Source organism: Odontesthes bonariensis, chromosome 15, assembly GCF_027942865.1.
Source record: "Odontesthes bonariensis isolate fOdoBon6 chromosome 15, fOdoBon6.hap1, whole genome shotgun sequence".
NCBI classification, from domain to species: domain Eukaryota; kingdom Metazoa; phylum Chordata; class Actinopteri; order Atheriniformes; family Atherinopsidae; genus Odontesthes; species Odontesthes bonariensis.
In genome coordinates this window covers 38277734-38302978 of record NC_134520.1, presented here as the reverse complement: position 1 = coordinate 38302978, position 25245 = coordinate 38277734, and the positions used below count along the sequence as shown (strand labels likewise).

Sequence of the window (25245 nt, the reverse complement as noted above, 5' to 3'; positions counted from 1 at the left end):
AACCCTTACCGGAGGAGGTTGTGTTTTCATCCTCTTTTTCTGTGATCTGAGCCACCGAACAGGTTCAGCACATCCAGTTTATCCTTTGGTGTTTATCCTTTGGTGATCTGGTTTAACTAACCCTGAAGCTCTCACACACTGAACCAGGTGAAGGACCAGAGACACCTGATGGATCTTTTCAGGTTCTGAGCTCATAAAACTCCACACGGGCAGATGGTGATGTCATCAATTGCCCACTTCCAGCAGTCCTTGTGTGTCGGGGCAACAGATGACGCAGCATGGCTGCTTTGATGTCGCCCCCCGCTGGATTATCTGGATGGTCCAGTTTGAGAAGCTGGACTTAATTAACATGTTTACATGTATTTTAACAGTCCAGTTTTGGTCAAACTGACACAATAATGCACCGATGACCTCACTCATACACACTGCCATGTTGTTACTGGATTTATTTGTTTGTTTTGAATCTATTTGAAAAGGACGGATCTACAGACGAGTTGAAAACAGCTTTCCAAAGCAAGTATCACCGTGTTTAGAACCACAGATGAACAGATAGAGAAGCCGATATTAAGGCTGTTGACTACAGTCATTTAAAGGAATATACCCGACGGCAGTGGTTGATGTTTGATCTGATGTTGGAGTAACTTTGGCCTGAAACTGACAGGATCAGCAGGTTTACCAAATGTCCAGCAGATGGGAGCCTAATTCCTCAGCAGGGAATTTATTTTTCACAAAGTAACAGAGTCATTGAGATGGTTTAACGGGCTGAAAGGGCTCCTGAGCTATATATTCATACACTGGGTGCTTCTCATGTGGAAGGGCATAAAGGCTGGTTAACACACTTATATTAAAGACTTTGTGCTCATTCAAAGATCATGTGATGAAGGGCTGAAATGTTCCGTTAAGTGGTTTATGATGCACATTTTTAGTCATTCACAAATATTAAAAGGCAAAAACAATGTTTTTATTTCTAACATTGGTTTCTGTATTTGCCCACAGTCTGAGCATCACCATTTGTTTTCTGCTTAAACTCCTGGGTTGCTGTGGCTGTATGTTTTGCGTCGTTGTCCATCTGTATTATGAAATGCCGCCCAATCAATGACTGTATTCAGCTAGATTTGAGCAGACAGAACGTCTCCAAACATGTACGTCCCCGCTGTGTTCTGCAGATGATGTGGTTTAATCATGAGCTGTTCTCCATACTTTCTTTCGCCATCATTCTGGTTGAGGTTGGTCTTTGATCATCTGTCCAAAGAATGTTTTTTCTGAACTTTTCTGGCTTTTTTAGAGTTTTTTTTTAGCAAATTCCAATGAAGCCTTTCTTTTTTTTCTTTTATAATAACAAGAACAGAAACAGTGCGGACTGGTCAGAGATACAATGGTTATAGTGGTAACACAGCGTCCAAGAACAGCTGATCAGGTCCAAAGTGGTTGCCCATTTAGGTCTCTATTGCATTCAACTCCCATTGCTTCCAGAGGTTTCCTCCAAGTGTCTATAAATGACTGAGTTTTGCCATCAATAAAGTGTCCAAGTTTCAGCATGGTCATAAGGTCGACAATCAGGGACTTCCATACAGAAATAGATGGAGGGTCTTCCCCCACCCACTTCATCATTATGCTTTTCCTTGCTAGCATTAATAGTGATTGAACCACATTCTAATTTTTTTAATTGAAACAGGGACGTGACCAAGCAAACACATCATTGGATTTTCAATCACTTGTTGTCCTATTGCTTTACTTATATCAGAGAAAACTTTGTTCCAAAATTTCTGAATGTAAACACATTCCCAAAGGCAATGGTACCTTGTACCCACATGAACTTTACATTTTTGACAATTTGGTAACATACCCACATTATATTTACTGAAAATGTTTGGAGAAATGTAAACATTATGCATAATATTGTACTGCAATTCTTTAAACTTGTTGCAGATTGAGATTTTAGATGGTAAAGTAAGAATTCTGTCCCAAACCTGTACACTTATTTCACATTTAAATAGCACTCCCCACGATTTCCTCAACCAAGAAAGTTTGTCCACACTGAGGGAGTATATTTCTGAGTAAAATTTAGAAATAAAATGTTTATGTTCTTTATTATTGATCAGGAAAATTTCTAAGTGATATGAATCTGGTGTAAACTTAAGATATTTAATTTTTTTTGTTGTACATAATGACATCTGCAAATATTTATAAAAATCCTTATTTGGCAAAGAATATTGTTCCTTAAGAGATTCAAAAGATTTGAACTCTCCTTGTTTGAATAGGTCAGAAAATCTATGGATCCTGGCCGAGTGCCAGTCTGGAAAACTTGTTCCTAAAGTTTGTGGAGAGCAGTTTGGGTTACCCACCAGTGTGGACAAAATTGTAAATGATCGATTGCCTTCAATCAAGCCTTTCTATTCTTGAGGCTTCTGAGTGGCTTGCAGCTTGCAGTGAACCCTCTGTATTTACTTTCATGCAGCCTTCTCTTTACGGTAGGACATAGATACTCCTGGAGCTTTGTTGACGTTGGCTGTTGAAGGGGTTTGTCTTCACTGTGGAAATGATTCTGCGATCATCCACCACTGTTGTCTTCCATGGACGTCCAGGTCTTATTGCGTGGCTGAGTCCTTCCTTCCTTCCTTTCTTTCTTTCTTAGGATGTACCAAACTGTAGATTTTGCCACTATTTCTCAGATGGGTTTTTTCTGTTTTCGCAGCTTAAGGATGCCTTGCTTCACCTGCATGACGAGCTCCTTTGACCACATGTTGGCTGTTCACAACAAAATCTTCCACCACACCTCAGATCAACTCCAAGCCTTTTAAATGACATAATGAAGGAATCGCCCACACCTGCCCATGAAATAGCATTTGAGTCAATTGTCCAATTAGTTTTGGTCCCTTTAAAAAGAGGGTGGCACATGTTAAGGAGCTGAAACTGCTAAACCCTTCAGACAATTTGAATGTGAAAGCTGAGAGTCTACACATTATGGCCATGTCCATTATATAACTATAATTGGAATATGTTTCAGTAAACAGGTAAAAAAACAAAACTTGTGTCAGTGTCCAACAATATGCGGACCTAACTGTAAATGTTAGACTTCAAAGTATCAACCATCAGTCTCAGCTTCATCCTGTGGTCCAAAAATGGTCCAAAATGGTCCAAAAATGGTCCATTTTGGCCCTTCGAGGACCAACGTGTCACCACAGGTGGAGACAGTCTGTCACCGTGGAGACGCCCTTCTCTGTCACCATGGAGACGCACTTCTGTGTTGGAGGATCAGGGGTTTCTGTCACCGTGGAGACGCCCTTCTCTGTCACTGTGGAGACGCCCTTCTCTGTCCCCATGGAGACGCCCTTTTCTGTCCCCATGGAGACGCCCTTCTCTGTCACCGTGGAGACACCCCTCTCTGTCACCGTGGAGACGCCCTTCTTTGTCACCGTGGAGACGCCCTTCTCTGTTGGAGGATGCGCACGGTGGGCGAGGCGTTCTGGACCAGCAGGAGGGTCACCTGGTCCAGGCTGAGACCGGCCACCTTCTCCCCGTTCACCTCCAGGATCTCGTCTCCAGCCGCCAGCAGGCCGGCGTACAGCTTCTCCGTGCTGCTGTCGACCATCTCCTCCACGTACACGCCTGCAGTGAAACAGTCAGTTTATACCCTCTGATGGGTTTTAATGCTGTATTACCGACACCAGAGGAGGCTCAGGCTTCTGCTTTACGCTGCTCTGGTATTCACAGATTGGGTGAATGTAGTGCTGAGCGTAGCATCCTTACCAGAGTCGGACCGTCCTCTTCCTCGGCTGATGATGAATCCATATGTCCGGTCCGTCGGCCGGTTCAACTCCACCAGAAACGTTCCATCAGAACAGACCTGAAGAACTCGCCCCACAGATCGGACCGAGTAGGGATGGCCAACGTCCTCGATGCTGAGACCTCGAGGAAGGAACCTGACAGACGGACAGAAATACTGAGCGCTGATATGATGCTGAACTGAACTGAGGTCAGGTGATAAAGACAGGAAGACTTTTACTGCTCCACAGCTGGTCTGTAGTCATCAGAGCGATTCTTCTTCTTCTGTTCTGACCCAAAACTCTGAACGGACGACGACTTCCTCAGTTGCATGATGGGCGACCCCTGCAGGACCAACAGGAAATATGAAGGTCAAAGATAAAGTGGGATCATAATCACCATCATCATCATCAACTTTATTATGTAGCCTTTTAACACAGCCGTGGCTGAAACAAAGTGCTGTACACCACAAAATAAAACAAGGCTTAAAACACAAGAACAATGTAAAAACAACAATATTAAAATAATAAAAACAATAAAACAACACTAGAAACAGAGTCATAACAGGAAATACGAAGGTCAAAGATAAAGTGGGATCATAACAGGAAATACGAAGGTCAAAGATAAAGTGGGATCATAACAGAAAATACGAAGGTCAAAGATAAAGTGGGATCATAACAGGAAATATGAAGGTCAAAGATAAAGTGGGATCATTTTTTCTAATGGAGACGTAAGGAGGAATCTTCTCACCGCACAGAGTGACTGAAGAGACGGAGATTTCCTCAGAAGGCTGCAGGACTTCCTGGTACCTGAGGAGGCGTGGTCAGGATCAGGGGGGCGGGTCTTAGAGGCGTGGTCAGGATCAGGAGGGCGGGTCTTAGAGGTGTGGTCACAATCAGGGGAGCGGGTCTTAGAGGTGAGCCGGTCCAGGCTGCCTGTTCGAGTCCGGCTGAGTCTGACGGAGGAGAGAAGATGCCGCAGAGACAGACGGGCCGGTTCATCTCTGCTGCTGAAGCTGCAGGACACACAAACCAAAGATGTTCAGCCACCGCATGCAGTTCTGCTGCCCTAACCCTGAGAATGGGCTGAGAGGGTTCTGTTCAACCCTGTTTCTAACCCTGTTTCTAACCCTAACCCTAACCCTGAGAACTCTGACTGGTTCTGTTCAACCCTGTTTCTAACCCTGTTTCTAACCCTAACCCTAACCCTGAGAACTCTGACTGGTTCTGTTCAACCCTGTTTCTAACCCTGTTTCTAACCCTAACCCTGAGAACTCTGACTGGTTCTGTTCAACCCTGTTTCTAACCCTAACCCTACCCTACCACAGACGCAATCAGCTCTACACCATCGCAGAGGAGTTCCAGGGCTGTTTCAGAGTCAGATTCTAACTTCAAACTATTCTTTCTGTTCTGACTACAAAAGTTCTGGTCCCAGCTAGGGATGGGAATCGAAAACCGGTTCTTGTTGAGAACCGGTTCCCAGTGTTTCAATTTCTTGGAATTGTTTGGCGATTTTGCAAACGATTCCCTTATCGATTCCAGTGGGCACGAATGACGTCACCACGCAACGTTCCGTGGCGAGTCCAGCGCAGCCAGCAGCCAACAGTAAACATGGCACCCAAGCGGTACAAACGCTCAAAAGTTTGGTTCCACATCCCTAAAAAAGACGACAACAGGGCAACTTGCAAAGTGAATATTTCAGCAAAGGGAGGAAATACTACCAACATGCAATAACTATGAATGAATGTCGCGTTTTCGATCCGCTCCGGACTAACGTTGGTGAATCTGAACCCAGCAACGTTAGCAACGTTAGCAACATTAGCAACGTTAGCATGTCCTCGGCTAACACTGCAGGTAACTAACTAACTAACAAACACTGCCTATCATGTTAGCACCATTTGCCTCATTGTAAAATCTGCTGTTAGTAACGGTTAAGGTTAAATGAATGCCTTCTCAGGCATTACATTTAGATGAAATCATGAGAGACAGAGCCTGACTGGCTCAGAGCCAGAGGCTGGTGGTACTACCCCCAGTTCACGTCTACCTCCAGCTTCTCCTTTCACCAGAGCAGGAAAGAGTTAAATTACCCAGGCCATGATAGACCAATGTGGACCTCACCGTTGTTGGGTTTGTGAGGTCATGACTCGTGTTACTTCTAAACTAAACAAAGTTGATGCTAATCGACCGGTTTGTTGTCCTTTTTCTCCAAATGAGAATCGATAAGGGAACCGACAAAGAACCGAATCGTTAAAAAGAAACGAAAATGGATTTGGAATCATAAAAATCTTATCAATTCCCATCCCTAGTCCCAGCCCAGAAAACTGTTGCTGCAGCAGCATCATCTCGGCCTGGGTTAGGCTAAGAACCACTTATATCTGGCTCTGTGGACGGGATAATAGGGACCAACTGGACCAAATGAAAGGTTGTGACCTCCATGTTTGAAATTCAGAACCAGTGCAGCGCCGAGTCTGTCGGGTCCAGGAGAGAACAATAATAACTGAACCTCAACATGGACGAAGTGGAGCAGCAGGGGAAGAACAGGATATCATTGTTCCTGCCATATTAACTGATTAATAAACTGCATTTATAATTATTGTTGTTCATAGAGTCCATTGAAACCCCACATATAAACTCTATTACAGGCACATTCAGTGATATGGTGTTAAACAGCATTCAGAAACTGTTTGCATGAACAGAAGAAGAAGAGTTCAGTTTTCATTGGTCTTTGCACAAATATGGAAACTAAATAAAACATGAAATATATGTAAAATGAGTTAAAGATCTTGGGAGAAGGGATAACATGTCTGGACTTACTTATTTTGTTGTATGGTTTTTTGGTTTTGATAATCCCAGAATGAGTCTCAGAAGCAGACCGACTGGTTAACTGATTAACTGGTTAACTAACTGGTTAAACAAGGAGTCCACCTGGGACATGGTTCACACTCACTGCTCAGGATGTGAGACGTTGTCTCGGTGGAGCTCGACACTCATTGGCTGCCTGACCTGTCCATCAGCACCGCCTGAGGTGGGCGGAGCTTGGTTCTCACCTGCGGACCAGAGATGTTTTTGTTTTTGTAGATAATGTTGATGAAGTGAGACATAATAATCAATAGGGTAGGGTAGGTTAGGGTAGGGTAGAGTAGGGTAGGGTAAGGTAAGATAGGGTAGGTTAGGGTAGGGTAGGGTAGCGTAGGGTAGGGTAAGGTAAGATAGGGTAGGTTAGGGTAGGGTAGGGTAAGGTAAGATAGGGTAGGTTAGGGTAGGGTAGGGTAGCGTAGGGTAGGGTAAGGTAGGGTAAGGTAAGATAGGGTAGGGTAGGGTAGGGTAGCATAGGGTAGGGTAGGGTAGTGTAGGTTAGGGTAGGGTAGCGTAGGGTAGGGTAGGGTAGAGTAAGGTAGGGTAGAGTAAGGTAGGTTAGAGTAAGGTAGGGTAGAGTAGGGTAGGTTAGAGTAGGGTAGAGTAGGGTAGGGTAGGGTAGGTTAGAGTAAGGTAGAGTAGGGTAGGGTAGAGTAGGGTAGGTTAGAGTAGGATAGAGTAGGGTAGGGTAGGGTAGAGTAGGGTAGAGTAGGGTAGGTTAGAGTAAGGTAGAGTAGGGTAGGGTAGAGCAGGGTAGGGTACCCTAACCCTAGAGTGTCAGATCGGTGTTCAGATTCTGGTCTCAGGTGGTCTGGTATCGGTCAAACCTCACAGTCACTGTGTTTGCTCTTTACATTATACTCTCAGGTGAATATTCTTACCTTTCAGCTCCGAGCTCCTCCCTGAGGTGGAGGAAGAGGAGTTCTTCCCTGTGGCCTCCACACAGGGGCGCTGCTGCCTCAGCCCTGACTCTGATCGCAGCTCTCTGTGAGTCTGACTGGCTGCAGGTCTCCCCTGGACCTCCCTGTTCTGGTGCAGATTCTTTCCTACTTTGAAGCCATTGGGCATCTCAACCTGAGACTCCGACATCGCGGGGTGAGGAGATGGGTTTTTAAGGATGGGAGAATGTATGAATGAAGGCTGAAGGGGCGGGGCCAATCTGTAAGGGGCATAGGGGTTGGTTGGCAGGTCAGTGGGGGGCGGGGCTTGTGGAACAGTGACATGGGTTCCATTTAGTTCCAACTGATTGGCCCTCCGTCTCACCTGCATGTAGGGGGCCTGACAAGCCCCGCCCCCTCCCCAAGCTGTGTCAGTAGGAGTGACACATCCGATGTAGGTCTCTCTGAGTGGCTCAGTCCGCAAGTGGAGGCGGTGCTTATTCAGGCCACGCCCACTGTCCTCAGTTACAGGTAAGTGCACATGGACCTCCTGGTCCAGGTGGACTCTGCCTCCTAACACCGTCCCACAAAGGTCCCTGTGACCACTCACAACTGTTCGTCCTCTCTGCTGCCAGCCGGCCCTGCCGCTCACATACAGGTTCAGATCTGGTTTGGACAGCAGGACGCCGCCGCCTCGCTGCCCCGCACGCCTCCTCTGCTGCTGTCGCTCCTGGTAACGAGACTCCACTTCCATCTCTGTCTCGTCCTCAAACCGTAAACGACGAGTCAAAGACGCTGACCGGAATTGGCTTGTTGAGCCAGAGGCTGAGTCACTCAGGTGTCCTGACGGCGAGGCCACGCCCTCTGACCACACCTGTTCCCGGAGCCTGACCCCCGACCTGTGAAAAAAGCAGAGTTAGATGTCTGGAAGCAGTTTGACCATCTGAAAGACATGTGGAACAAAACATCTGAAATATTACATGTGCAACAAAACCCCTGAATCACAACATGACTCTGGTGGTATTTCATAAAATGTATGAACAGAATCTGTGACTAACTTTCCTTTCTGATAAAGCTTATAGTTAGTGAGTCTGAAACATCCCATAGTTAAGCTACTTTTCCTCATTTTGCTCTCTTTTCCCCCCCGTTTAATTTCTCAAATCATATTATGTACATTCAGAGGTGGGTAGTAACGAGTCACATTTACTTGAGTAAGTTTTTGAAAACATTATACTTCTAGGAGTAGTTTTAAATCTCTATACTTTTTTACTTTAACTTTAGTAGATGTGTGCAGCAGAAACTGTCCTCTTACTCCGCTACATTCGGCTACAATGAGCTGGTTACTTTTCTTCTTACCTCTTTGGTATTCTACGCCTCATTATTTTTAGGGTAAGGCTATTTGCACCCCTGGTACAATTAGCACTGTATGCTGATTGTACCCTGGTGCAAATAGAAGTGAATGCTATTCGTACCCCGGTGCACTCAGCAATGTGTTCTATTGATACCCCGTCTGGTGCAATTAGAAGTGTATGCTATTTGTACCCCGGTGCAATTAGAAGTGTATGCTATTTGTCAGGTCAAAGGTATATGCTTTAAGCAACAGGGCATAAGATATCTCGATCTACTACTCGCATTCAAATTGAACCCAAGGATGATTATGAAAAAATAAACTGAAATGGCAGCTAAAGTTTTGTTTCATGGTTGCTTTGGTTATATAGCTAATAATCATAACTTTAAGCTTAACGAAAAATGTGAGAGGTGATTAAGCATGAAATGATAGCTAGTTGAACAACTGTCTCCTGTATGTTTGTTATGATGCATAACCATAGCAACAAGGTGGTTTACAACAGGGAGCAGCTGATTAACATTGGAAAAGCAGAAATAATTCGACAACTGAAGCCAGAAATCCCACTTGAATTGAAAAGGAGGCATCGTGGATGCAGAGCAGGAGCAAAGAGGAGAGAAAGAAAGAAGAAGTTCAAACCATCTCTGCCATCCGTCATCATGGGCAATGTAAGATCGTTAGCTAACAAGTTGGATGAACTTCTAGCCTTGACAAGGACTCAACAAGAATATCGGGAATGTAGCATTATGTGTTTTACTGAGACATGGCTGCAGGATCATATCCCCGACTCCAGTGTCTCTCTGCCGGGCTTCCTGACTGTACGAGCAGATCGAGATTTAAAGAGTAGCAGGAAAAGGAAAGGGGGTGGATTGGCAGTGCTTGTCAACAACAGATGGTGTCACCCAGGACATGTTACTGTGAAGAGTCGTCTCTGCAGTCCTGACATTGAACTATTGGCAGTAAGTTTTCGTCCATATTATTTGCCAAGAGAGTTCACCAGTGTTGTTTTGGTGGCCGTTTACATTCCACCCTCAGCTGTTGCCGACACTGCATGTGATGTCATCAGTTCTGTTGTTGCTAAGATACAGACACAACACCCCAATTCTTTTGTGGCAATATCTGGTGATTTTAATCATGCCTCACTCTCTGCTACACTGCCAACTTTTCAACAGTTTGTCAGCTGCTCTACCAGAGAAAACAAGACATTGGATTTGTTTTACACAAATGTCAAGGATTCATACATTTCCAAATCAAGACCTCCCCTGGGTAAATCAGATCACAACCTTGTTTTTCTCTGTTCAGCATATAAACCCCTTGTCCAGAGACTACCTGTCACAAAAAGGACTGTTAGAAAGTGGTCACAGGAAGCTGAAGAAGCCTTACAGGGTTGTTTTGATGCAACCGATTGGGTTTCTCTTTGTAAGCCACATGGAGAGGACATTAATGCCATGACTGAGTGTGTGACTGACTATATAAACTTCTGTGTGGACAACACCATCCCCACCAGAACAGTGAGATGCTTCCCTAATAACAAACCCTGGATCACCAGTGAGCTAAAGGAACTATTGAACAAGAAAAAAAGAGCCTTTAGGGAGCGAGACAGGGAGTTACTGAGGAGTATACAGAAGCAACTCAAAGTCAAGATCAGAGAGAGCAAGGAGGTGTATAGAAAGAAGCTTGAGAGTAAACTGCAGAGGAACAATATCAGAGATGTGTGGTCAGGAATGAAGAAGATCACAGGCCTCAAGCAGAGGGAGGATCGGATGGATGGAAGTCTGGACAGAGCAAATGAGCTGAACACATTCTTCAACAGGTTCAGTTCAGGAACAAGCTCACCATCCTCCCCTCCTGTTCCCAGCCAAAGAGACATCCCACCCTCCTCTGACCCACAGCTTTCCTGTAACATCTCCACCTCCACCTCAGTCATGGATTATTCTGCTTCCACTAGTTTGTCTTCAACCCAATCAGGAGATGCTGCTGTCCCCTTTGCCTCCCCCTCCCACTTTTCTGTTTCTAGAAGTCAGGTGAAGAGGCAGTTGGAAAGACTGAACCGGAACATGGCTGCAGGTCCAGATGGTGTCAGCCCCCGAGTCCTGAAGGCCTGTGCAGAGCAGCTCTGTGGGATTCTGCAACACCTTTTCAACCTTAGCTTGACCCAAGAGAAGGTACTACTGTTGTGGAAGACATCCTGTCTGGTTCCGGTACCAAAGAAAACTCACCCTTCAGACATCAATGACTACAGACCTGTTGCCCTGACATCCCACATCATGAAGGTCCTGGAGAGACTCCTGTTGACCCACCTGTGTAAGCAAACCAGCACATATCAGGACCCCCTGCAGTTTGCTTATCGCCATGGAGTTGGAGTTGAAGACGCTATCATACACCTGCTTCAACAAACCCACTGTCATCTGGACAAAGCAGGCAGCACTGTGAGGATCATGTTCTTTGATTTCTCCAGTGCATTTAACACAATCCAGCCTGATCTGCTTAGTCTGAAACTCCAGAAGACTCAGGTGGAGGCCTCAACAATCACCTGGATTAATGACTACCTGACAAACAGACCACAGTTTGTCAGACTGAAGAATTGTGTGTCTAACCAGGTGATCAGCAGCACAGGAGCACCACAGGGGACTGTACTCTCACCATTCCTTTTCACTCTGTACACTTCAGACTTCCAGTACAAGTCAGACTCCTGTCATCTACAGAAATATTCAGATGACTCTGCAGTTGTCGGGTGTATCAGAGATGGACAAGAAGCTGAGTACAGAGAGCTGGTGGACCGCTTTGTGGCATGGTGTGGGAACAATCACCTCATCTTGAATGTTAACAAAACAAAAGAGATGATTGTAGATTTCAGGAGAAACAGGGTCAGATCAAACCCTGTTTCCATCATGAGAGAAGAAGTGGAGGTGGTTGAGGAATATAAATACCTTGGTGTTCATCTGGACAACAGACTGGACTGGAGACACAACAGTGAAGCCATCTACAAGAAAGGACAGAGCAGACTGTACTTCTTGAGGAAGCTAAGGTCCTTCAAGGTTTGCAACAAGATGTTGCAGATATTCTACAAGTCTGTTGTTGAGAGTGTCATTTCCTCTTGCGTCATCTGTTGGGGCAGCAGCATCAGAACCAGGGACCTAAAAAGACTCAACAACCTGATAAGGAAGGCTGGTTCTGTTCTGGGGACGACTGTGGAACCTCTGGAGACAATAATGCAAAGAAGAATTTTGCATAAAATCAAGAGAATTATGGACAACCCTGAACATCCTCTCCATGAGACTGTTATCAAAAAACAGAGTCTCTTCAGTCAAAGGCTTCTTCAGTTTGGATGCAAAACGGACCGCTACAGGAAATCTTTCCTGCCCACAGCCATCAGCATCTATAATAACTCCTTAATTTAATTGCGCTACATCAACATTTAATTTCCCTCTGGGATAAATAAAGTATTTTTGAATTGAATTGAATTGAATTGAATGGAGAATTACGTCGCTATCCATTAGGCCAGAGATGTCCTCAGCTAAGAGTTAAGAAAGACATCTATATTTCAATTTAAAAAGATATTAGTGCCATCAGAATTCTTCGCTTTCTGATGAAGAAAAAACGAATGTCCGCAATGGCCTTTGTGCTCACGAGCAAGGTGTTTTTTGGTGGTAATTCACGGGGTGTGAAGAATCACAGATCTATAAAGAACCTTCTTTATAGATCAGTGGTGTGAATAGTGTAAGGCTATTGTACCAGGGGTGCTAATAGACATTCAGAATAATGTATGCTATTTATAGCAAAGTGTGCTATTTACACCCTGGAGCACTAGCTAATTGTTGCAATCAAAACTTCCGTTTGAGAACTGAATTGTTTTTCAAATTGCGCGCCTTCTCTGCAGACACGTTGGTATGCGCACTATCACTTCCAAAACGCATCGGGGAAGAATCGAACCCGGGACTCCTGCATCTTTACCCAAATCGCTTACCACTACGCTAGTTGATCCTATAACAAATCTGTGGTGTGCAGGTAACTTTATAGTTAATATGGCTGAACGTCATGATCGCGAAATTTCTAAAAACTAACAAACTGACGGTTGTAATGTGTTCACTGAACATCGATTATGAAAATAAAACACAATGTTTCCATCTAGTTTTTAATTGGAACAGATTTTAGTGCCGAAACCTAGCAGTATTCTTCACTTTCTGATGACGAAAAAATGGATGTCCGCCATGTTTTTTTGTGCAAGCCAGCAGCTTTTATTTTGGTGTTACGTCACGGGGTGTGAATAGCTCAGCTGTGTGGCCAAGGCTATTTGTACCAGGGGTGCAAATAGACACTCCGTTATTTTTTTATCCCCCCGCGTATGCCTCATTTTAATGTTTTATTCTGACAGAGAGAGAGACTTCCGCCAAAGGCTCTACCACCTGACTGTGTTCCACCTATCAGACGCAGCCGTTCAGTCTGGTCACGTGACCATACTCAATCTCAGCTTTACAGTTTACAGTCGTAGCAAACAAACAAAGAAGTCTTTGTTTTAAGTTTTAGGTTCAGGTTGTCTCCTGCCCTGCCATCAGCTTCACGTCCCTCACCTGTTTTCCCATCAGCTGCACACAATCACTAATCACCCTCCACAGTATTTAGTCTCCAGGTCTTTCCATGTTCATAGTCAAATCCTTCTCCATCATCCATGGTCCTTGTCACAGTCAAGCTAAGTATTTTCATGTCAAGTCTTTTGTTTTTTGTCGCAGTCATGTTTTGTTTTCACAGCCTCGTTTTTTGATATCCGGCTCAGCCGCGCTTTCTGTTAAAACCTTTTATTGAAAATAAATCAAGTTTTCTTTTTGAAAAGTCTGCCACACCCACCCTATCTGACACAGATGAAAAATGTCAGAACCAACGGTGGGAAATGAAGACGCAGACGAGGCCTCATACTGAAAGCATGTTTACCTTACAAAGAGTGAGAAACAGCAGCTACATTATGTGTCTTCTGTGTCAACCAAAACAAACGCACATTTCAGCAGAAACTCAACATCTAACTTGAGGAAACATGTAGCGGTAAGTTTCCTAAACTCGTTTTTCCCCCCATGGATAGGTGAATGTTTGTTTTTTAGGTTACATATGGGTTACATATGTTTTAAACATTTCCTAAGTCTCTTTTATTTTTTATTGAAGTTCTCGAATTTACCTGGATTATTTTAATTTAAGATATTTTGTAATTAATTAATTAATTTTAATTTATTTTATCAGTTGGATGAACTCTAATTGGCCTAAAAATGATTATTTAGTATTTTTGTCTGTCTGATTGAATGCTTGTGTTAACAAATAAATCAGACGTTACTCAACAGTTACTCAGTACTTGAGTAGTTTTTTTTACTCTAACTCAAGTAATTATTTGGATAACTACTTTTTACTTTTACTTGAGTTATATTATCTCGAAGTAACAGTACTTTTACTTGAGTACACTTTTTGGCTACTCTACCCACCTCTGTGTACATTTGGCATTATTGTTGTCATTAAGTGTGTGTGTTACTCACTGTGTGTGTGTGTTACTCACTGTGTTGGGGGGTCAGGGGTCAGCAGGCTGTGGTCTCCTCTCAGAGGGAAACAGCGACGCTTCATAGGAGCTCCGTCCCCAAACTGTTCCCACGACAACAAAGAGCTGCTTCAGAGGCTGAACACACCAACACACACAGAGAGAAACACACACACACGGGATGGGGGAAGGGAGAGGAGGACATCGGCAGCTTTGATTGGTCGGTGTGACACAGGAAGGAGGATTAAGCGGAGCGGCTCGTCAGGATTAATTAACTTGACGAGATCACAAACTGTTTACATCAGCACACATTGTGTGAGCGACTCTTTGGAACCGAGTTTCTGTTTCTGTGTTCGATTCTCATTCAGAAAACGAGAAGAAGAGGAAAAGCTGAATGGAAATGGTGAAAAGGTTAAAACTGTAGACCTTTTTACCTGCCCAGGGAATTTAATGTTGTGAGCATGTATACGTGCCCCCCAGCGCTAACACCAAGGAGGCTATGGCTGTTCTACACTGAACTATCAGTGAGCTCCAAACTGCCCACACTGAGGGCGTTTTCCACCAGGCCAACCTGAAAAGTCCTCCCATAGGTCCATCCTCTGTGGGATAAAGTCTACACAGACATCAAGAAGGCATTCAGGGCAGCCCCCCGGTTCACTCTTCTGTAGCGTTACTTGATTGTCTGGGCACCACCTTAAAGAAGGAAAACACGTTAAGTTAATATTTCAATTAATAATCAGTTTAATAATAATTATTAATAATCAGTCTCATATCTCGGTACTTTGGTGAATTCTGGTTTGGTTGGACAGACATTACATAAAGAAAGCATACGACACAACCTGTGATCATACATATTGTGCAGGAAGCCAAGCAGTACAGAGGGGAGGACACAGGTGTTGAGTTCAAAAGTGGGTTTTTATTTACCCAAACGTGAAAAAAGACTAACAAAATCAACAACTGAACCAGCATGCCAATAAAAGAGGTCAAATCAAGATACTAAAGTCAAAAAACATCACTGACAGGACTCAGACAGACACAAACAAAACTGACCCTTAAATACTGTTTAGCTAAACCATTCACACACAATAGGGGAAAACAAAAAGGCTGCCACATAACTACTAACACAACCCCACTGAGATACATTTAAACACCCCCTTCAGTTCCCCCCAATTGACATCAAGCATTGGTTCAGTCCAATCAGGCCATCAGCAGTACTTCATGCATCTCAGCCTGTAGTATAGGGTTAGGGTAGTCACGCCTTTTGCCCATCAGGAAGGGGAACCCAAACACCAACCCCAGTAACTCCAACAAAGAAAGAAAGTATTAATACAACATAAAACTGAATTTACCGTGCAGTGTTAATATGTGTGCACTCCATACAAACCCTGCAAGGCAATAAAGTAACAAACTACAACACATTATATAATTAAAGAATATTCAAAGTAATAATTACAAAGTAAATTAAAGAAACCAAATTGTGGTAGGGTGTGGCTCTTACCCTGCGTGGCTTGCCATCACACATATATATAGATATATGAACTATTTATTAAGACGATATGACCAAAGACATGAACCTTAAACAAACAGGAGATGTGTTGAATATGGGTGATTATATACAACACTTGTGAATGTGTGAATGCCCTCTCCGGGTCGGGAATGAGATCCTTCCCCAAGTGGAGGAGTTCAAGTATCTCGGGGTCTTGTTCACGAGTGAGGGAACAATGGAGCAGGAGACTGACAGACGGATCGGTGCGGCGTCTGCAGTGATGTGGAATCTGCATCGGCCCGTCGTGGTGAAGAAGGAGCTGAGCCAGAAGGCCAAGCTCTCGATTTACCGGTCAGTCTATGTTCCTACCCTCACCTATGGGCACGAGCTGTGGGCAGTGACCGAAAGAACGAGATCCTACCCTCACCTATGGCCACGAGCTGTGGGCAGTGACCGAAAGAACGAGATCCTACCCTCACCTATGGCCACGAGCTGTGGGCAGTGACCGAAAGAACGAGATCCTACCCTCACCTATGGCCACGAGCTGTGGGCAGTGACCGAAAGAATGAGATCCTACCCTCACCTATGGCCACGAGCTGTGGGTAGTGACCGAAAGAATGAGATCCTACCCTCACCTATGGTCACGAGCTGTGGGTAGTGACCCAAAGAACGAGATCGCGAATACAAGCGGCCGAAATGAGTTTCCTCCGCAGGGTGTCTGGGCTCTCCCTTAGAGATAGGGTGAGAAGCTCGGTCATCCGGGAGGGGCTCGGAGTAGAACCGCTGCTCCTCCGCATCCAGAGGAGTCAGATGAGGTGGCTCGGGCATCTGATTAGGATGCCTCCTGGGGCATCTGGTTAGGATGCGTCCTGGACGCCTCCCTGGTGAGGTGTTCCAGGCCCGTCCCACTGGGAGGAGGCCCCGGGGAAGACCCAGGACACGTTGGAGAGACTATGTTTCTGGGCTGGCCTATAGGAACGGGTTTCTGTGGTCGGGGACGGGGACGCCTGGGTTTCTGTGGCCGGGGACGGGGACGTCTGGGTTTCTGTGGCCGGGGACGGGGACGCCTGGGTTTCTGTAGCCGGGGACGGGGTGCCTGGGTTTCTGTGGCCGGGGACGGGGACGCCCGGGTTTCTGTGGCCGGGGACGGGGACGCCCGGGTTTCTGTGGCCGGGGACGGGGACTCCTGGGTTTCTGTGGCCGGGGACGGGGACGCCCGGGTTTTTGTGGCCGGGGACGGGGACACCTGGGTTTCTGTGGCCGGGGACGCCCGGGTTTCTGTGGCCGGGGACGGGGTGCCTGGGTTTCTGTGGCCGGGGACGGGGTGCCTGGGTTTCTGTGGCCGGGGACGGGGACTCCTGGGTTTCTGTGGCCGGGGACGGGGTGCCTGGGTTTCTGTGGCCGGGGTCGGGGTGCCTGGGTTCTGTGGCCGGGGTCGGGAACGCCTGGGTTTCTGTTGCCAGGGACGGGGACGCCTGGGTTTCTGTGGCCGGGGACGGGGTGCCTGGGTTTCTGTGGCCGGGGACGGGGACTCCTGGGTTTCTGTGGCCGGGGACGGGGTGCCTGGGTTTCTGTGGCCGGGGTCGGGGTGCCTGGGTTCTGTGGCCGGGGTCGGGAACGCCTGGGTTTCTGTTGCCAGGGACGGGGACGCCTGGGTTTCTTTGGCCGGGGACGCCTGGGTTTCTGTGGCCGGGGACGGGGACGCCTGGGTTTCTGTGGCCGGGGACGGGAACGCCTGGGTTTCTTTGGCCGGGGACGGGGACGCCTGGGTTTCTGTGGCCGGGGACGGGGACGCCCGGGTTTCTGTGGCCGGGGACGGGAACGCCTGGGTTTCTTTGGCCGGGGACGGGGACGCCTGGGTTTCTCTGCTCAGGCTGCTGCCCCCGCGACCCGACCCCCGGAGAAGATGATTGATTGATGGATGGATGGATGGATGGATGGACTTAGTGAACTGAGAATAAAATGTGGGGAATGGAACCGGATTTACTCAGATAGTTTAGGTTGGCTCACTGTTGGAAGCTAAAGACGGACGTCTTGGATTCATTTATCATTCTAACAGTAAAAGTCTGGAGATGCCCATCCAACCGTCTGTGAGATGTAAACGGGTCGACCTTACTTTACTGAAGGCCTGTCAGTCAGCTCTGAGCACAGCAGGGGGTCCCAGGGGGTTCTCTGGGTTCTCTCGGGGCCTTCCTTGGTTGGACTTCAGCGGACTTTGCAGGTGCCTGGACGGTCGCTTCTTTTCACCGGGAAGCAGGAACTGGCTGGTGTCACCGTACAGGATGATGAAACTGTCCAAGTCTCAGAGTTGGTGCTGACCAACTTCTGATGAGGTGAGCTGATTTTTTTTTTTGTCATCATACTCGCCTCCGTTGAAAGGTACAGTAAACATTTTGGATTAGATTTGTTGTTAATGCATGACTGTATTCCCTGCTAGGCTAAGCGGTCCATTCACATAAGGTGATGTGCTGGTTTATTTGTTTGGGACTTTCTTAGTTTTTCTTTCGTGTGTCAAGCGGGTGAAGCTTTGTGCTTGGGAGTACCGCCGTAGTTCTGGTTCAGACAGTCAGTCTGGTTCGAGACTATCGGTATGTAGGTACATAAATACCCACTGCCAGTATGCACAGAAGACTAGGGTTAAGTTAGCTTAGCTCCACTGGATAGTTAGAGGGAATAAATGACAACGCATTGTACATTTTTCACGTGGAAACACAGGCTACAATACGGCGCTGTGTGGTCAGTATTACAAGCAGGTATGTTTGTGATGTGTTTTTTTGGATTAATTTTGTGAATGAAAAAAAAAAATAGAGTCAAGTATTGGAAATGAAAAAAGTGAGAAGAGACAAACAAAACGTACACCCAAGGCTTTTGAACTGAAATTGGAAAAGCTCCAAGAAGAGCGCCAAGCAAAAGTAAGAAAGATCAAAGGTGTAATAAAGGAAATGAATTGCCTAATGCAAAGTGCTGACAATGCTGAAAGGGTAAAGCCATATCTTGGAAATATTTCAAGTCTGTTCATAGAAGCAACTCATCTTCATAGTGTTGTGATTCCTATGCTCCCGCCGGAAGAACAAGAAAACCAAAACACATGGTTTCACAATGTTGGAGAACACAAGACTGCGTTTGTGGCAAATAAATGGCTGTTTGATATGCAAGATGTCCCAGATGCACCAGCAGAGGGTGCTGTTGCACCATGTTTGGCCACTCTGCCCACTGCTGTTACTGGTCTGCCCATTCTACACACTGCTGTGACTGCTCTGCCCACTGCTGTTACTGGTCTGCCCACTGCTGTTACTGGTCTGCCCACTGCTGTTACTGGTCTGCCCACTCTGCCCACTGCTGTTACTGGTCTGCACACTGCTGTTACTGGTCTGCCCACTGCTGTGCCTGGTCTGCCCACTGCTGTTACTGGTCTATCCACTCTGCCCACTGCCGTTACTGGTCTGCCCTCTATGCCCACTGCTGTGACTGGTCTGCCCACTCTGCCCATTGCCGTTACTGGTCTGCCCACTGCTGTGCCTGGTCTGCCCACTGCTGTTACTGGTCTGCCCACTCTGCCCATTGCCGTTACTGGTCTGCCCACTGCTGTTACTGGTCTATCCACTCTGCCCACTGCCGTTACTGGTCTGCCCACTGCTGTGACTGGTCTGCCCACTGCTGTTACTGGTCTGCCCACTGCTGTTACTGGTCTGCCCACTCTGCCCACTGCTGTGCCTGGTCTGCCCACTGCTGTTACTGGTCTATCCACTGCTGTGACTGGTCTGCCCACCCTGCCCACTGCCGTTACTGGTCTGCCCACTGCTGTTACTGGTCTGCCCACTCTGCCCACTGCTGTGCCTGGTCTGCCCACTGCTGTTACTGGTCTGCACACTGCTGTTACTGGTCTATCCACTGCTGTGACTGGTCTGCCCACCCTGCCCACTGCTGTTACTGGTCTGCCCACTGCTGTGCCTGGTCTGCCCACTGCTGTGACTGGTCTGCCCACTAGTGTTACTGGTCTATCCACTCTGCCCACTGCCGTTACTGGTCTGCCCACTGCTGTGACTGGTCTGCCCACTAGTGTTACTGGTCTATCCACTCTGCCCACTGCCGTTACTGGTCTGCCCACTGCTGTGACTGGTCTGCCCACTGCTGTTACTGGTCTGCCCACTCTGCCCACTGCTGTTACTGGTCTGCCCACTGCTGTGACTGGTCTGCCCACTGCTGTTACTGGTCTGCACACTGCTGTTACTGGTCTATCCACTGCTGTGACTGGTCTGCCCACCCTGCCCACTGCCGTTACTGGTCTGCCCACTGCTGTGACTGGTCTGCCCACTGCTGTGACTGGTCTGCCCACTGCTGTGACTGGTCTGCCCACTGCTGTGCCTGGTCTGCCCACTGCTGTTACTGGTCTGCACACTGCTGTTACTGGTCTATCCACTGCTGTGACTGGTCTGCCCACCCTGCCCACTGCTGTTACTGGTCTGCCCACTGCTGTGCCTGGTCTGCCCACTGCTGTTACTGGTCTATCCACTCTGCCCACTGCTGTTACTGGTCTGCCCACTGCTGTTACTGGTCTGCCCACTGCTGTGACTGGTCTGCCCACTGCTGTGCCTGGTCTGCCCACTCTGCCCACTGCTGTTACTGGTCTGCCCACTATGCCCACTGCTGTGACTGGTCTGCCCACTCTGCCCACTGCTGTGACTGGTCTGCCCACTCTGCCCACTGCTGTTACTGGTCTATCCACTCTGCCCACTGCCGTTACTGGTCTGCCCTCTATGCCCACTGCTGTTACTGGTCTGCCCACTGCTGTTACTGGTCTGCCCACTGCTGTGACTGGTCTGCCCACTGCTGTAACTGGTCTGCCCACTCTGCCCACTGCTGTTACTGGTCTGCCCACTCTGCCCACTGCTGTTACTGGTCTGCCCACTACTGTTACTGGTCTGCCCACTGCTGTGACTGGTCTGCCCACTGCTGTTACTGGTCTGCCCACTGCTGTTACTGGTCTGCCCACTATGCCCACTGCTGTTACTGGTCTGTCCACTCTGCCCACTGCTGTTACTGGTCTATCCACTCTGCCCACTGCTGTGACTGGTCTGCCCACTATGCCCACTCTGCCCACTGCTGTGACTGGTCTGCCCACTGCTGTGACTGGTCTGCCCACTACTGTTACTGGTCTGCCCACTGCTGTGACTGGTCTGCCCACTGCTGTTACTGGTCTGCCCACTGCTGTTACTGGTCTGCCCACTCTGCCCACTGCTGTTACTGGTCTGCCCACTGCTGTGCCTGGTCTGCCCACTGCTGTGACTGGTCTGCCCACTGCTGTTACTGGTCTGCCCACTGCTGTGACTGGTCTGCCCACTGCTGTTACTGGTCTGCCCACTATGCCCACTGCTGTTACTGGTCTGCCCACTCTGCCCACTGCTGTTACTGGTCTGCCCACTATGCCCACTCTGCCCACTGCTGTGACTGGTCTGCCCACTGCTGTTACTGGTCTGCCCACTGCTGTTACTGGTCTGCCCACTCTGCCCACTGCTGTTACTGGTCTGCCCATTGCTGTGACTGGTCTGCCCACTGCTGTGACTGGTCTGCCCACCCTGCCCACTGCTGTTACTGGTCTGCCCACTGCTGTTACTGGTCTGCCCACTCTGCCCACTGCTGTGCCTGGTCTGCCCACTGCTGTTACTGGTCTGCACACTGCTGTTACTGGTCTATCCACTGCTGTGACTGGTCTGCCCACCCTGCCCACTGCCGTTACTGGTCTGCCCACTGCTGTGACTGGTCTGCCCACTGCTGTTACTGGTCTGCCCACTCTGCCCACTGCTGTGCCTGGTCTGCCCACTGCTGTTACTGGTCTGCACACTGCTGTTACTGGTCTATCCACTGCTGTGACTGGTCTGCCCACTCTGCCCACTGCTGTGCCTGGTCTGCCCACTGCTGTTACTGGTCTATCCACTCTGCCCACTGCCGTTACTGGTCTGCCCTCTATGCCAACTGCTGTGACTGGTCTGCCCACTCTGCCCATTGCCGTTACTGGTCTGCCCACTGCTGTTACTGGTCTGCCCACTGCTGTGCCTGGTCTGCCCACTGCTGTTACTGGTCTATCCACTCTGCCCACTGCCGTTACTGGTCTGCCCTCTATGCCCACTGCTGTGACTGGTCTGCCCACTGCTGTTACTGGTCTATCCACTCTGCCCACTGCCGTTACTGGTCTGCCCTCTATGCCCACTGCTGTGACTGGTCTGCCCACTCTGCCCATTGCCGTTACTGGTCTGCCCACTGCTGTTACTGGTCTGCCCACTGCTGTGCCTGGTCTGCCCACTGCTGTTACTGGTCTGCCCACTCTGCCCATTGCCGTTACTGGTCTGCCCACTGCTGTTACTGGTCTATCCACTCTGCCCACTGCCGTTACTGGTCTGCCCACTGCTGTGACTGGTCTGCCCACTGCTGTTACTGGTCTGCCCACTGCTGTTACTGGTCTGCCCACTCTGCCCACTGCTGTGCCTGGTCTGCCCACTGCTGTTACTGGTCTATCCACTGCTGTGACTGGTCTGCCCACCCTGCCCACTGCCGTTACTGGTCTGCCCACTGCTGTTACTGGTCTGCCCACTCTGCCCACTGCTGTGCCTGGTCTGCCCACTGCTGTTACTGGTCTGCACACTGCTGTTACTGGTCTATCCACTGCTGTGACTGGTCTGCCCACCCTGCCCACTGCTGTTACTGGTCTGCCCACTGCTGTGCCTGGTCTGCCCACTGCTGTGACTGGTCTGCCCACTAGTGTTACTGGTCTATCCACTCTGCCCACTGCCGTTACTGGTCTGCCCACTGCTGTGACTGGTCTGCCCACTAGTGTTACTGGTCTATCCACTCTGCCCACTGCCGTTACTGGTCTGCCCACTGCTGTGACTGGTCTGCCCACTGCTGTTACTGGTCTGCCCACTCTGCCCACTGCTGTTACTGGTCTGCCCACTGCTGTGACTGGTCTGCCCACTGCTGTTACTGGTCTGCACACTGCTGTTACTGGTCTATCCACTGCTGTGACTGGTCTGCCCACCCTGCCCACTGCCGTTACTGGTCTGCCCACTGCTGTGACTGGTCTGCCCACTGCTGTGACTGGTCTATCCACTCTGCCCACTGCTGTTACTGGTCTGCCCACTGCTGTTACTGGTCTGCCCACTGCTGTGACTGGTCTGCCCACTGCTGTGCCTGGTCTGCCCACTCTGCCCACTGCTGTTACTGGTCTGCCCACTATGCCCACTGCTGTGACTGGTCTGCCCACTCTGCCCACTGCTGTGACTGGTCTGCCCACTCTGCCCACTGCTGTTACTGGTCTATCCACTCTGCCCACTGCCGTTACTGGTCTGCCCTCTATGCCCACTGCTGTTACTGGTCTGCCCACTGCTGTTACTGGTCTGCCCACTGCTGTGACTGGTCTGCCCACTGCTGTAACTGGTCTGCCCACTCTGCCCACTGCTGTTACTGGTCTGCCCACTATGCCCACTGCTGTGACTGGTCTGCCCACTATGCCCACTCTGCCCACTGCTGTGACTGGTCTGCCCACTGCTGTTACTGGTCTGCCCACTCTGCCCACTGCTGTTACTGGTCTGCCCACTACTGTTACTGGTCTGCCCACTGCTGTGACTGGTCTGCCCACTGCTGTTACTGGTCTGCCCACTGCTGTTACTGGTCTGCCCACTATGCCCACTGCTGTTACTGGTCTGCCCACTCTGCCCACTGCTGTTACTGGTCTATCCACTCTGCCCACTGCTGTGACTGGTCTGCCCACTATGCCCACTCTGCCCACTGCTGTGACTGGTCTGCCCACTGCTGTGACTGGTCTGCCCACTACTGTTACTGGTCTGCCCACTGCTGTGACTGGTCTGCCCACTGCTGTTACTGGTCTGCCCACTGCTGTTACTGGTCTGCCCACTCTGCCCACTGCTGTTACTGGTCTGCCCACTGCTGTGCCTGGTCTGCCCACTGCTGTGACTGGTCTGCCCACTGCTGTTACTGGTCTGCCCACTGCTGTGACTGGTCTGCCCACTGCTGTTACTGGTCTGCCCACTATGCCCACTGCTGTTACTGGTCTGCCCACTCTGCCCACTGCTGTTACTGGTCTGCCCACTATGCCCACTCTGCCCACTGCTGTGACTGGTCTGCCCACTGCTGTTACTGGTCTGCCCACTGCTGTTACTGGTCTGCCCACTCTGCCCACTGCTGTTACTGGTCTGCCCATTGCTGTGACTGGTCTGCCCACTGCTGTGACTGGTCTGCCCACCCTGCCCACTGCTGTTACTGGTCTGCCCACTGCTGTTACTGGTCTGCCCACTCTGCCCACTGCTGTGCCTGGTCTGCCCACTGCTGTTACTGGTCTGCACACTGCTGTTACTGGTCTATCCACTGCTGTGACTGGTCTGCCCACCCTGCCCACTGCCGTTACTGGTCTGCCCACTGCTGTGACTGGTCTGCCCACTGCTGTTACTGGTCTGCCCACTCTGCCCACTGCTGTGCCTGGTCTGCCCACTGCTGTTACTGGTCTGCACACTGCTGTTACTGGTCTATCCACTGCTGTGACTGGTCTGCCCACTCTGCCCACTGCTGTGCCTGGTCTGCCCACTGCTGTTACTGGTCTATCCACTCTGCCCACTGCCGTTACTGGTCTGCCCTCTATGCCAACTGCTGTGACTGGTCTGCCCACTCTGCCCATTGCCGTTACTGGTCTGCCCACTGCTGTTACTGGTCTGCCCACTGCTGTGCCTGGTCTGCCCACTGCTGTTACTGGTCTATCCACTCTGCCCACTGCCGTTACTGGTCTGCCCTCTATGCCCACTGCTGTGACTGGTCTGCCCACTCTGCCCATTGCCGTTACTGGTCTGCCCACTGCTGTTACTGGTCTATCCACTCTGCCCACTGCCGTTACTGGTCTGCCCACTGCTGTGACTGGTCTGCCCACTGCTGTTACTGGTCTGCCCACTCTGCCCACTGCCGTTACTGGTCTGCCCTCTATGCCCACTGCTGTGACTGGTCTGCCCACTCTGCCCATTGCCGTTACTGGTCTGCCCACTGCTGTTACTGGTCTATCCACTCTGCCCACTGCCGTTACTGGTCTGCCCACTGCTGTGACTGGTCTGCCCACTGCTGTTACTGGTCTGCCCACTCTGCCCACTGCTGTGCCTGGTCTGCCCACTGCTGTTACTGGTCTGCACACTGCTGTTACTGGTCTATCCACTGCTGTGACTGGTCTGCCCACCCTGCCCACTGCCGTTATTGGTCTGCCCACTGCTGTGACTGGTCTGCCCACTGCTGTTACTGGTCTGCCCACTGCTGTGCCTGGTCTGCCCACTGCTGTTACTGGTCTGCACACTGCTGTTACTGGTCTATCCACTGCTGTGACTGGTCTGCCCACCCTGCCCACTGCTGTT

At 49.2% G+C, this 25245-nt stretch overlaps 1 protein-coding gene across 1 annotated transcript; it reads right to left on the bottom strand.

Annotated features, from left to right (window-relative positions):
- Positions 1 to 941: 941 nt before the first annotated feature.
- kiaa1614 (KIAA1614 ortholog) lies at positions 942 to 22082 on the bottom strand. The gene is made up of 9 exons (XM_075484565.1): positions 21921 to 22082; positions 16786 to 17721; positions 14380 to 14462; positions 7502 to 8397; positions 6712 to 6811; positions 4516 to 4780; positions 4007 to 4110; positions 3751 to 3923; positions 942 to 3609 (listed from the first exon to the last, which is right to left on the bottom strand). Exons 1-9 carry the CDS (start codon positions 22080 to 22082, stop codon positions 3413 to 3415), a joined length of 2916 nt encoding a protein of 971 aa, XP_075340680.1. The 3' UTR covers positions 942 to 3412.
- Between the last annotated feature and the right edge of the window lie 3163 nt (positions 22083 to 25245).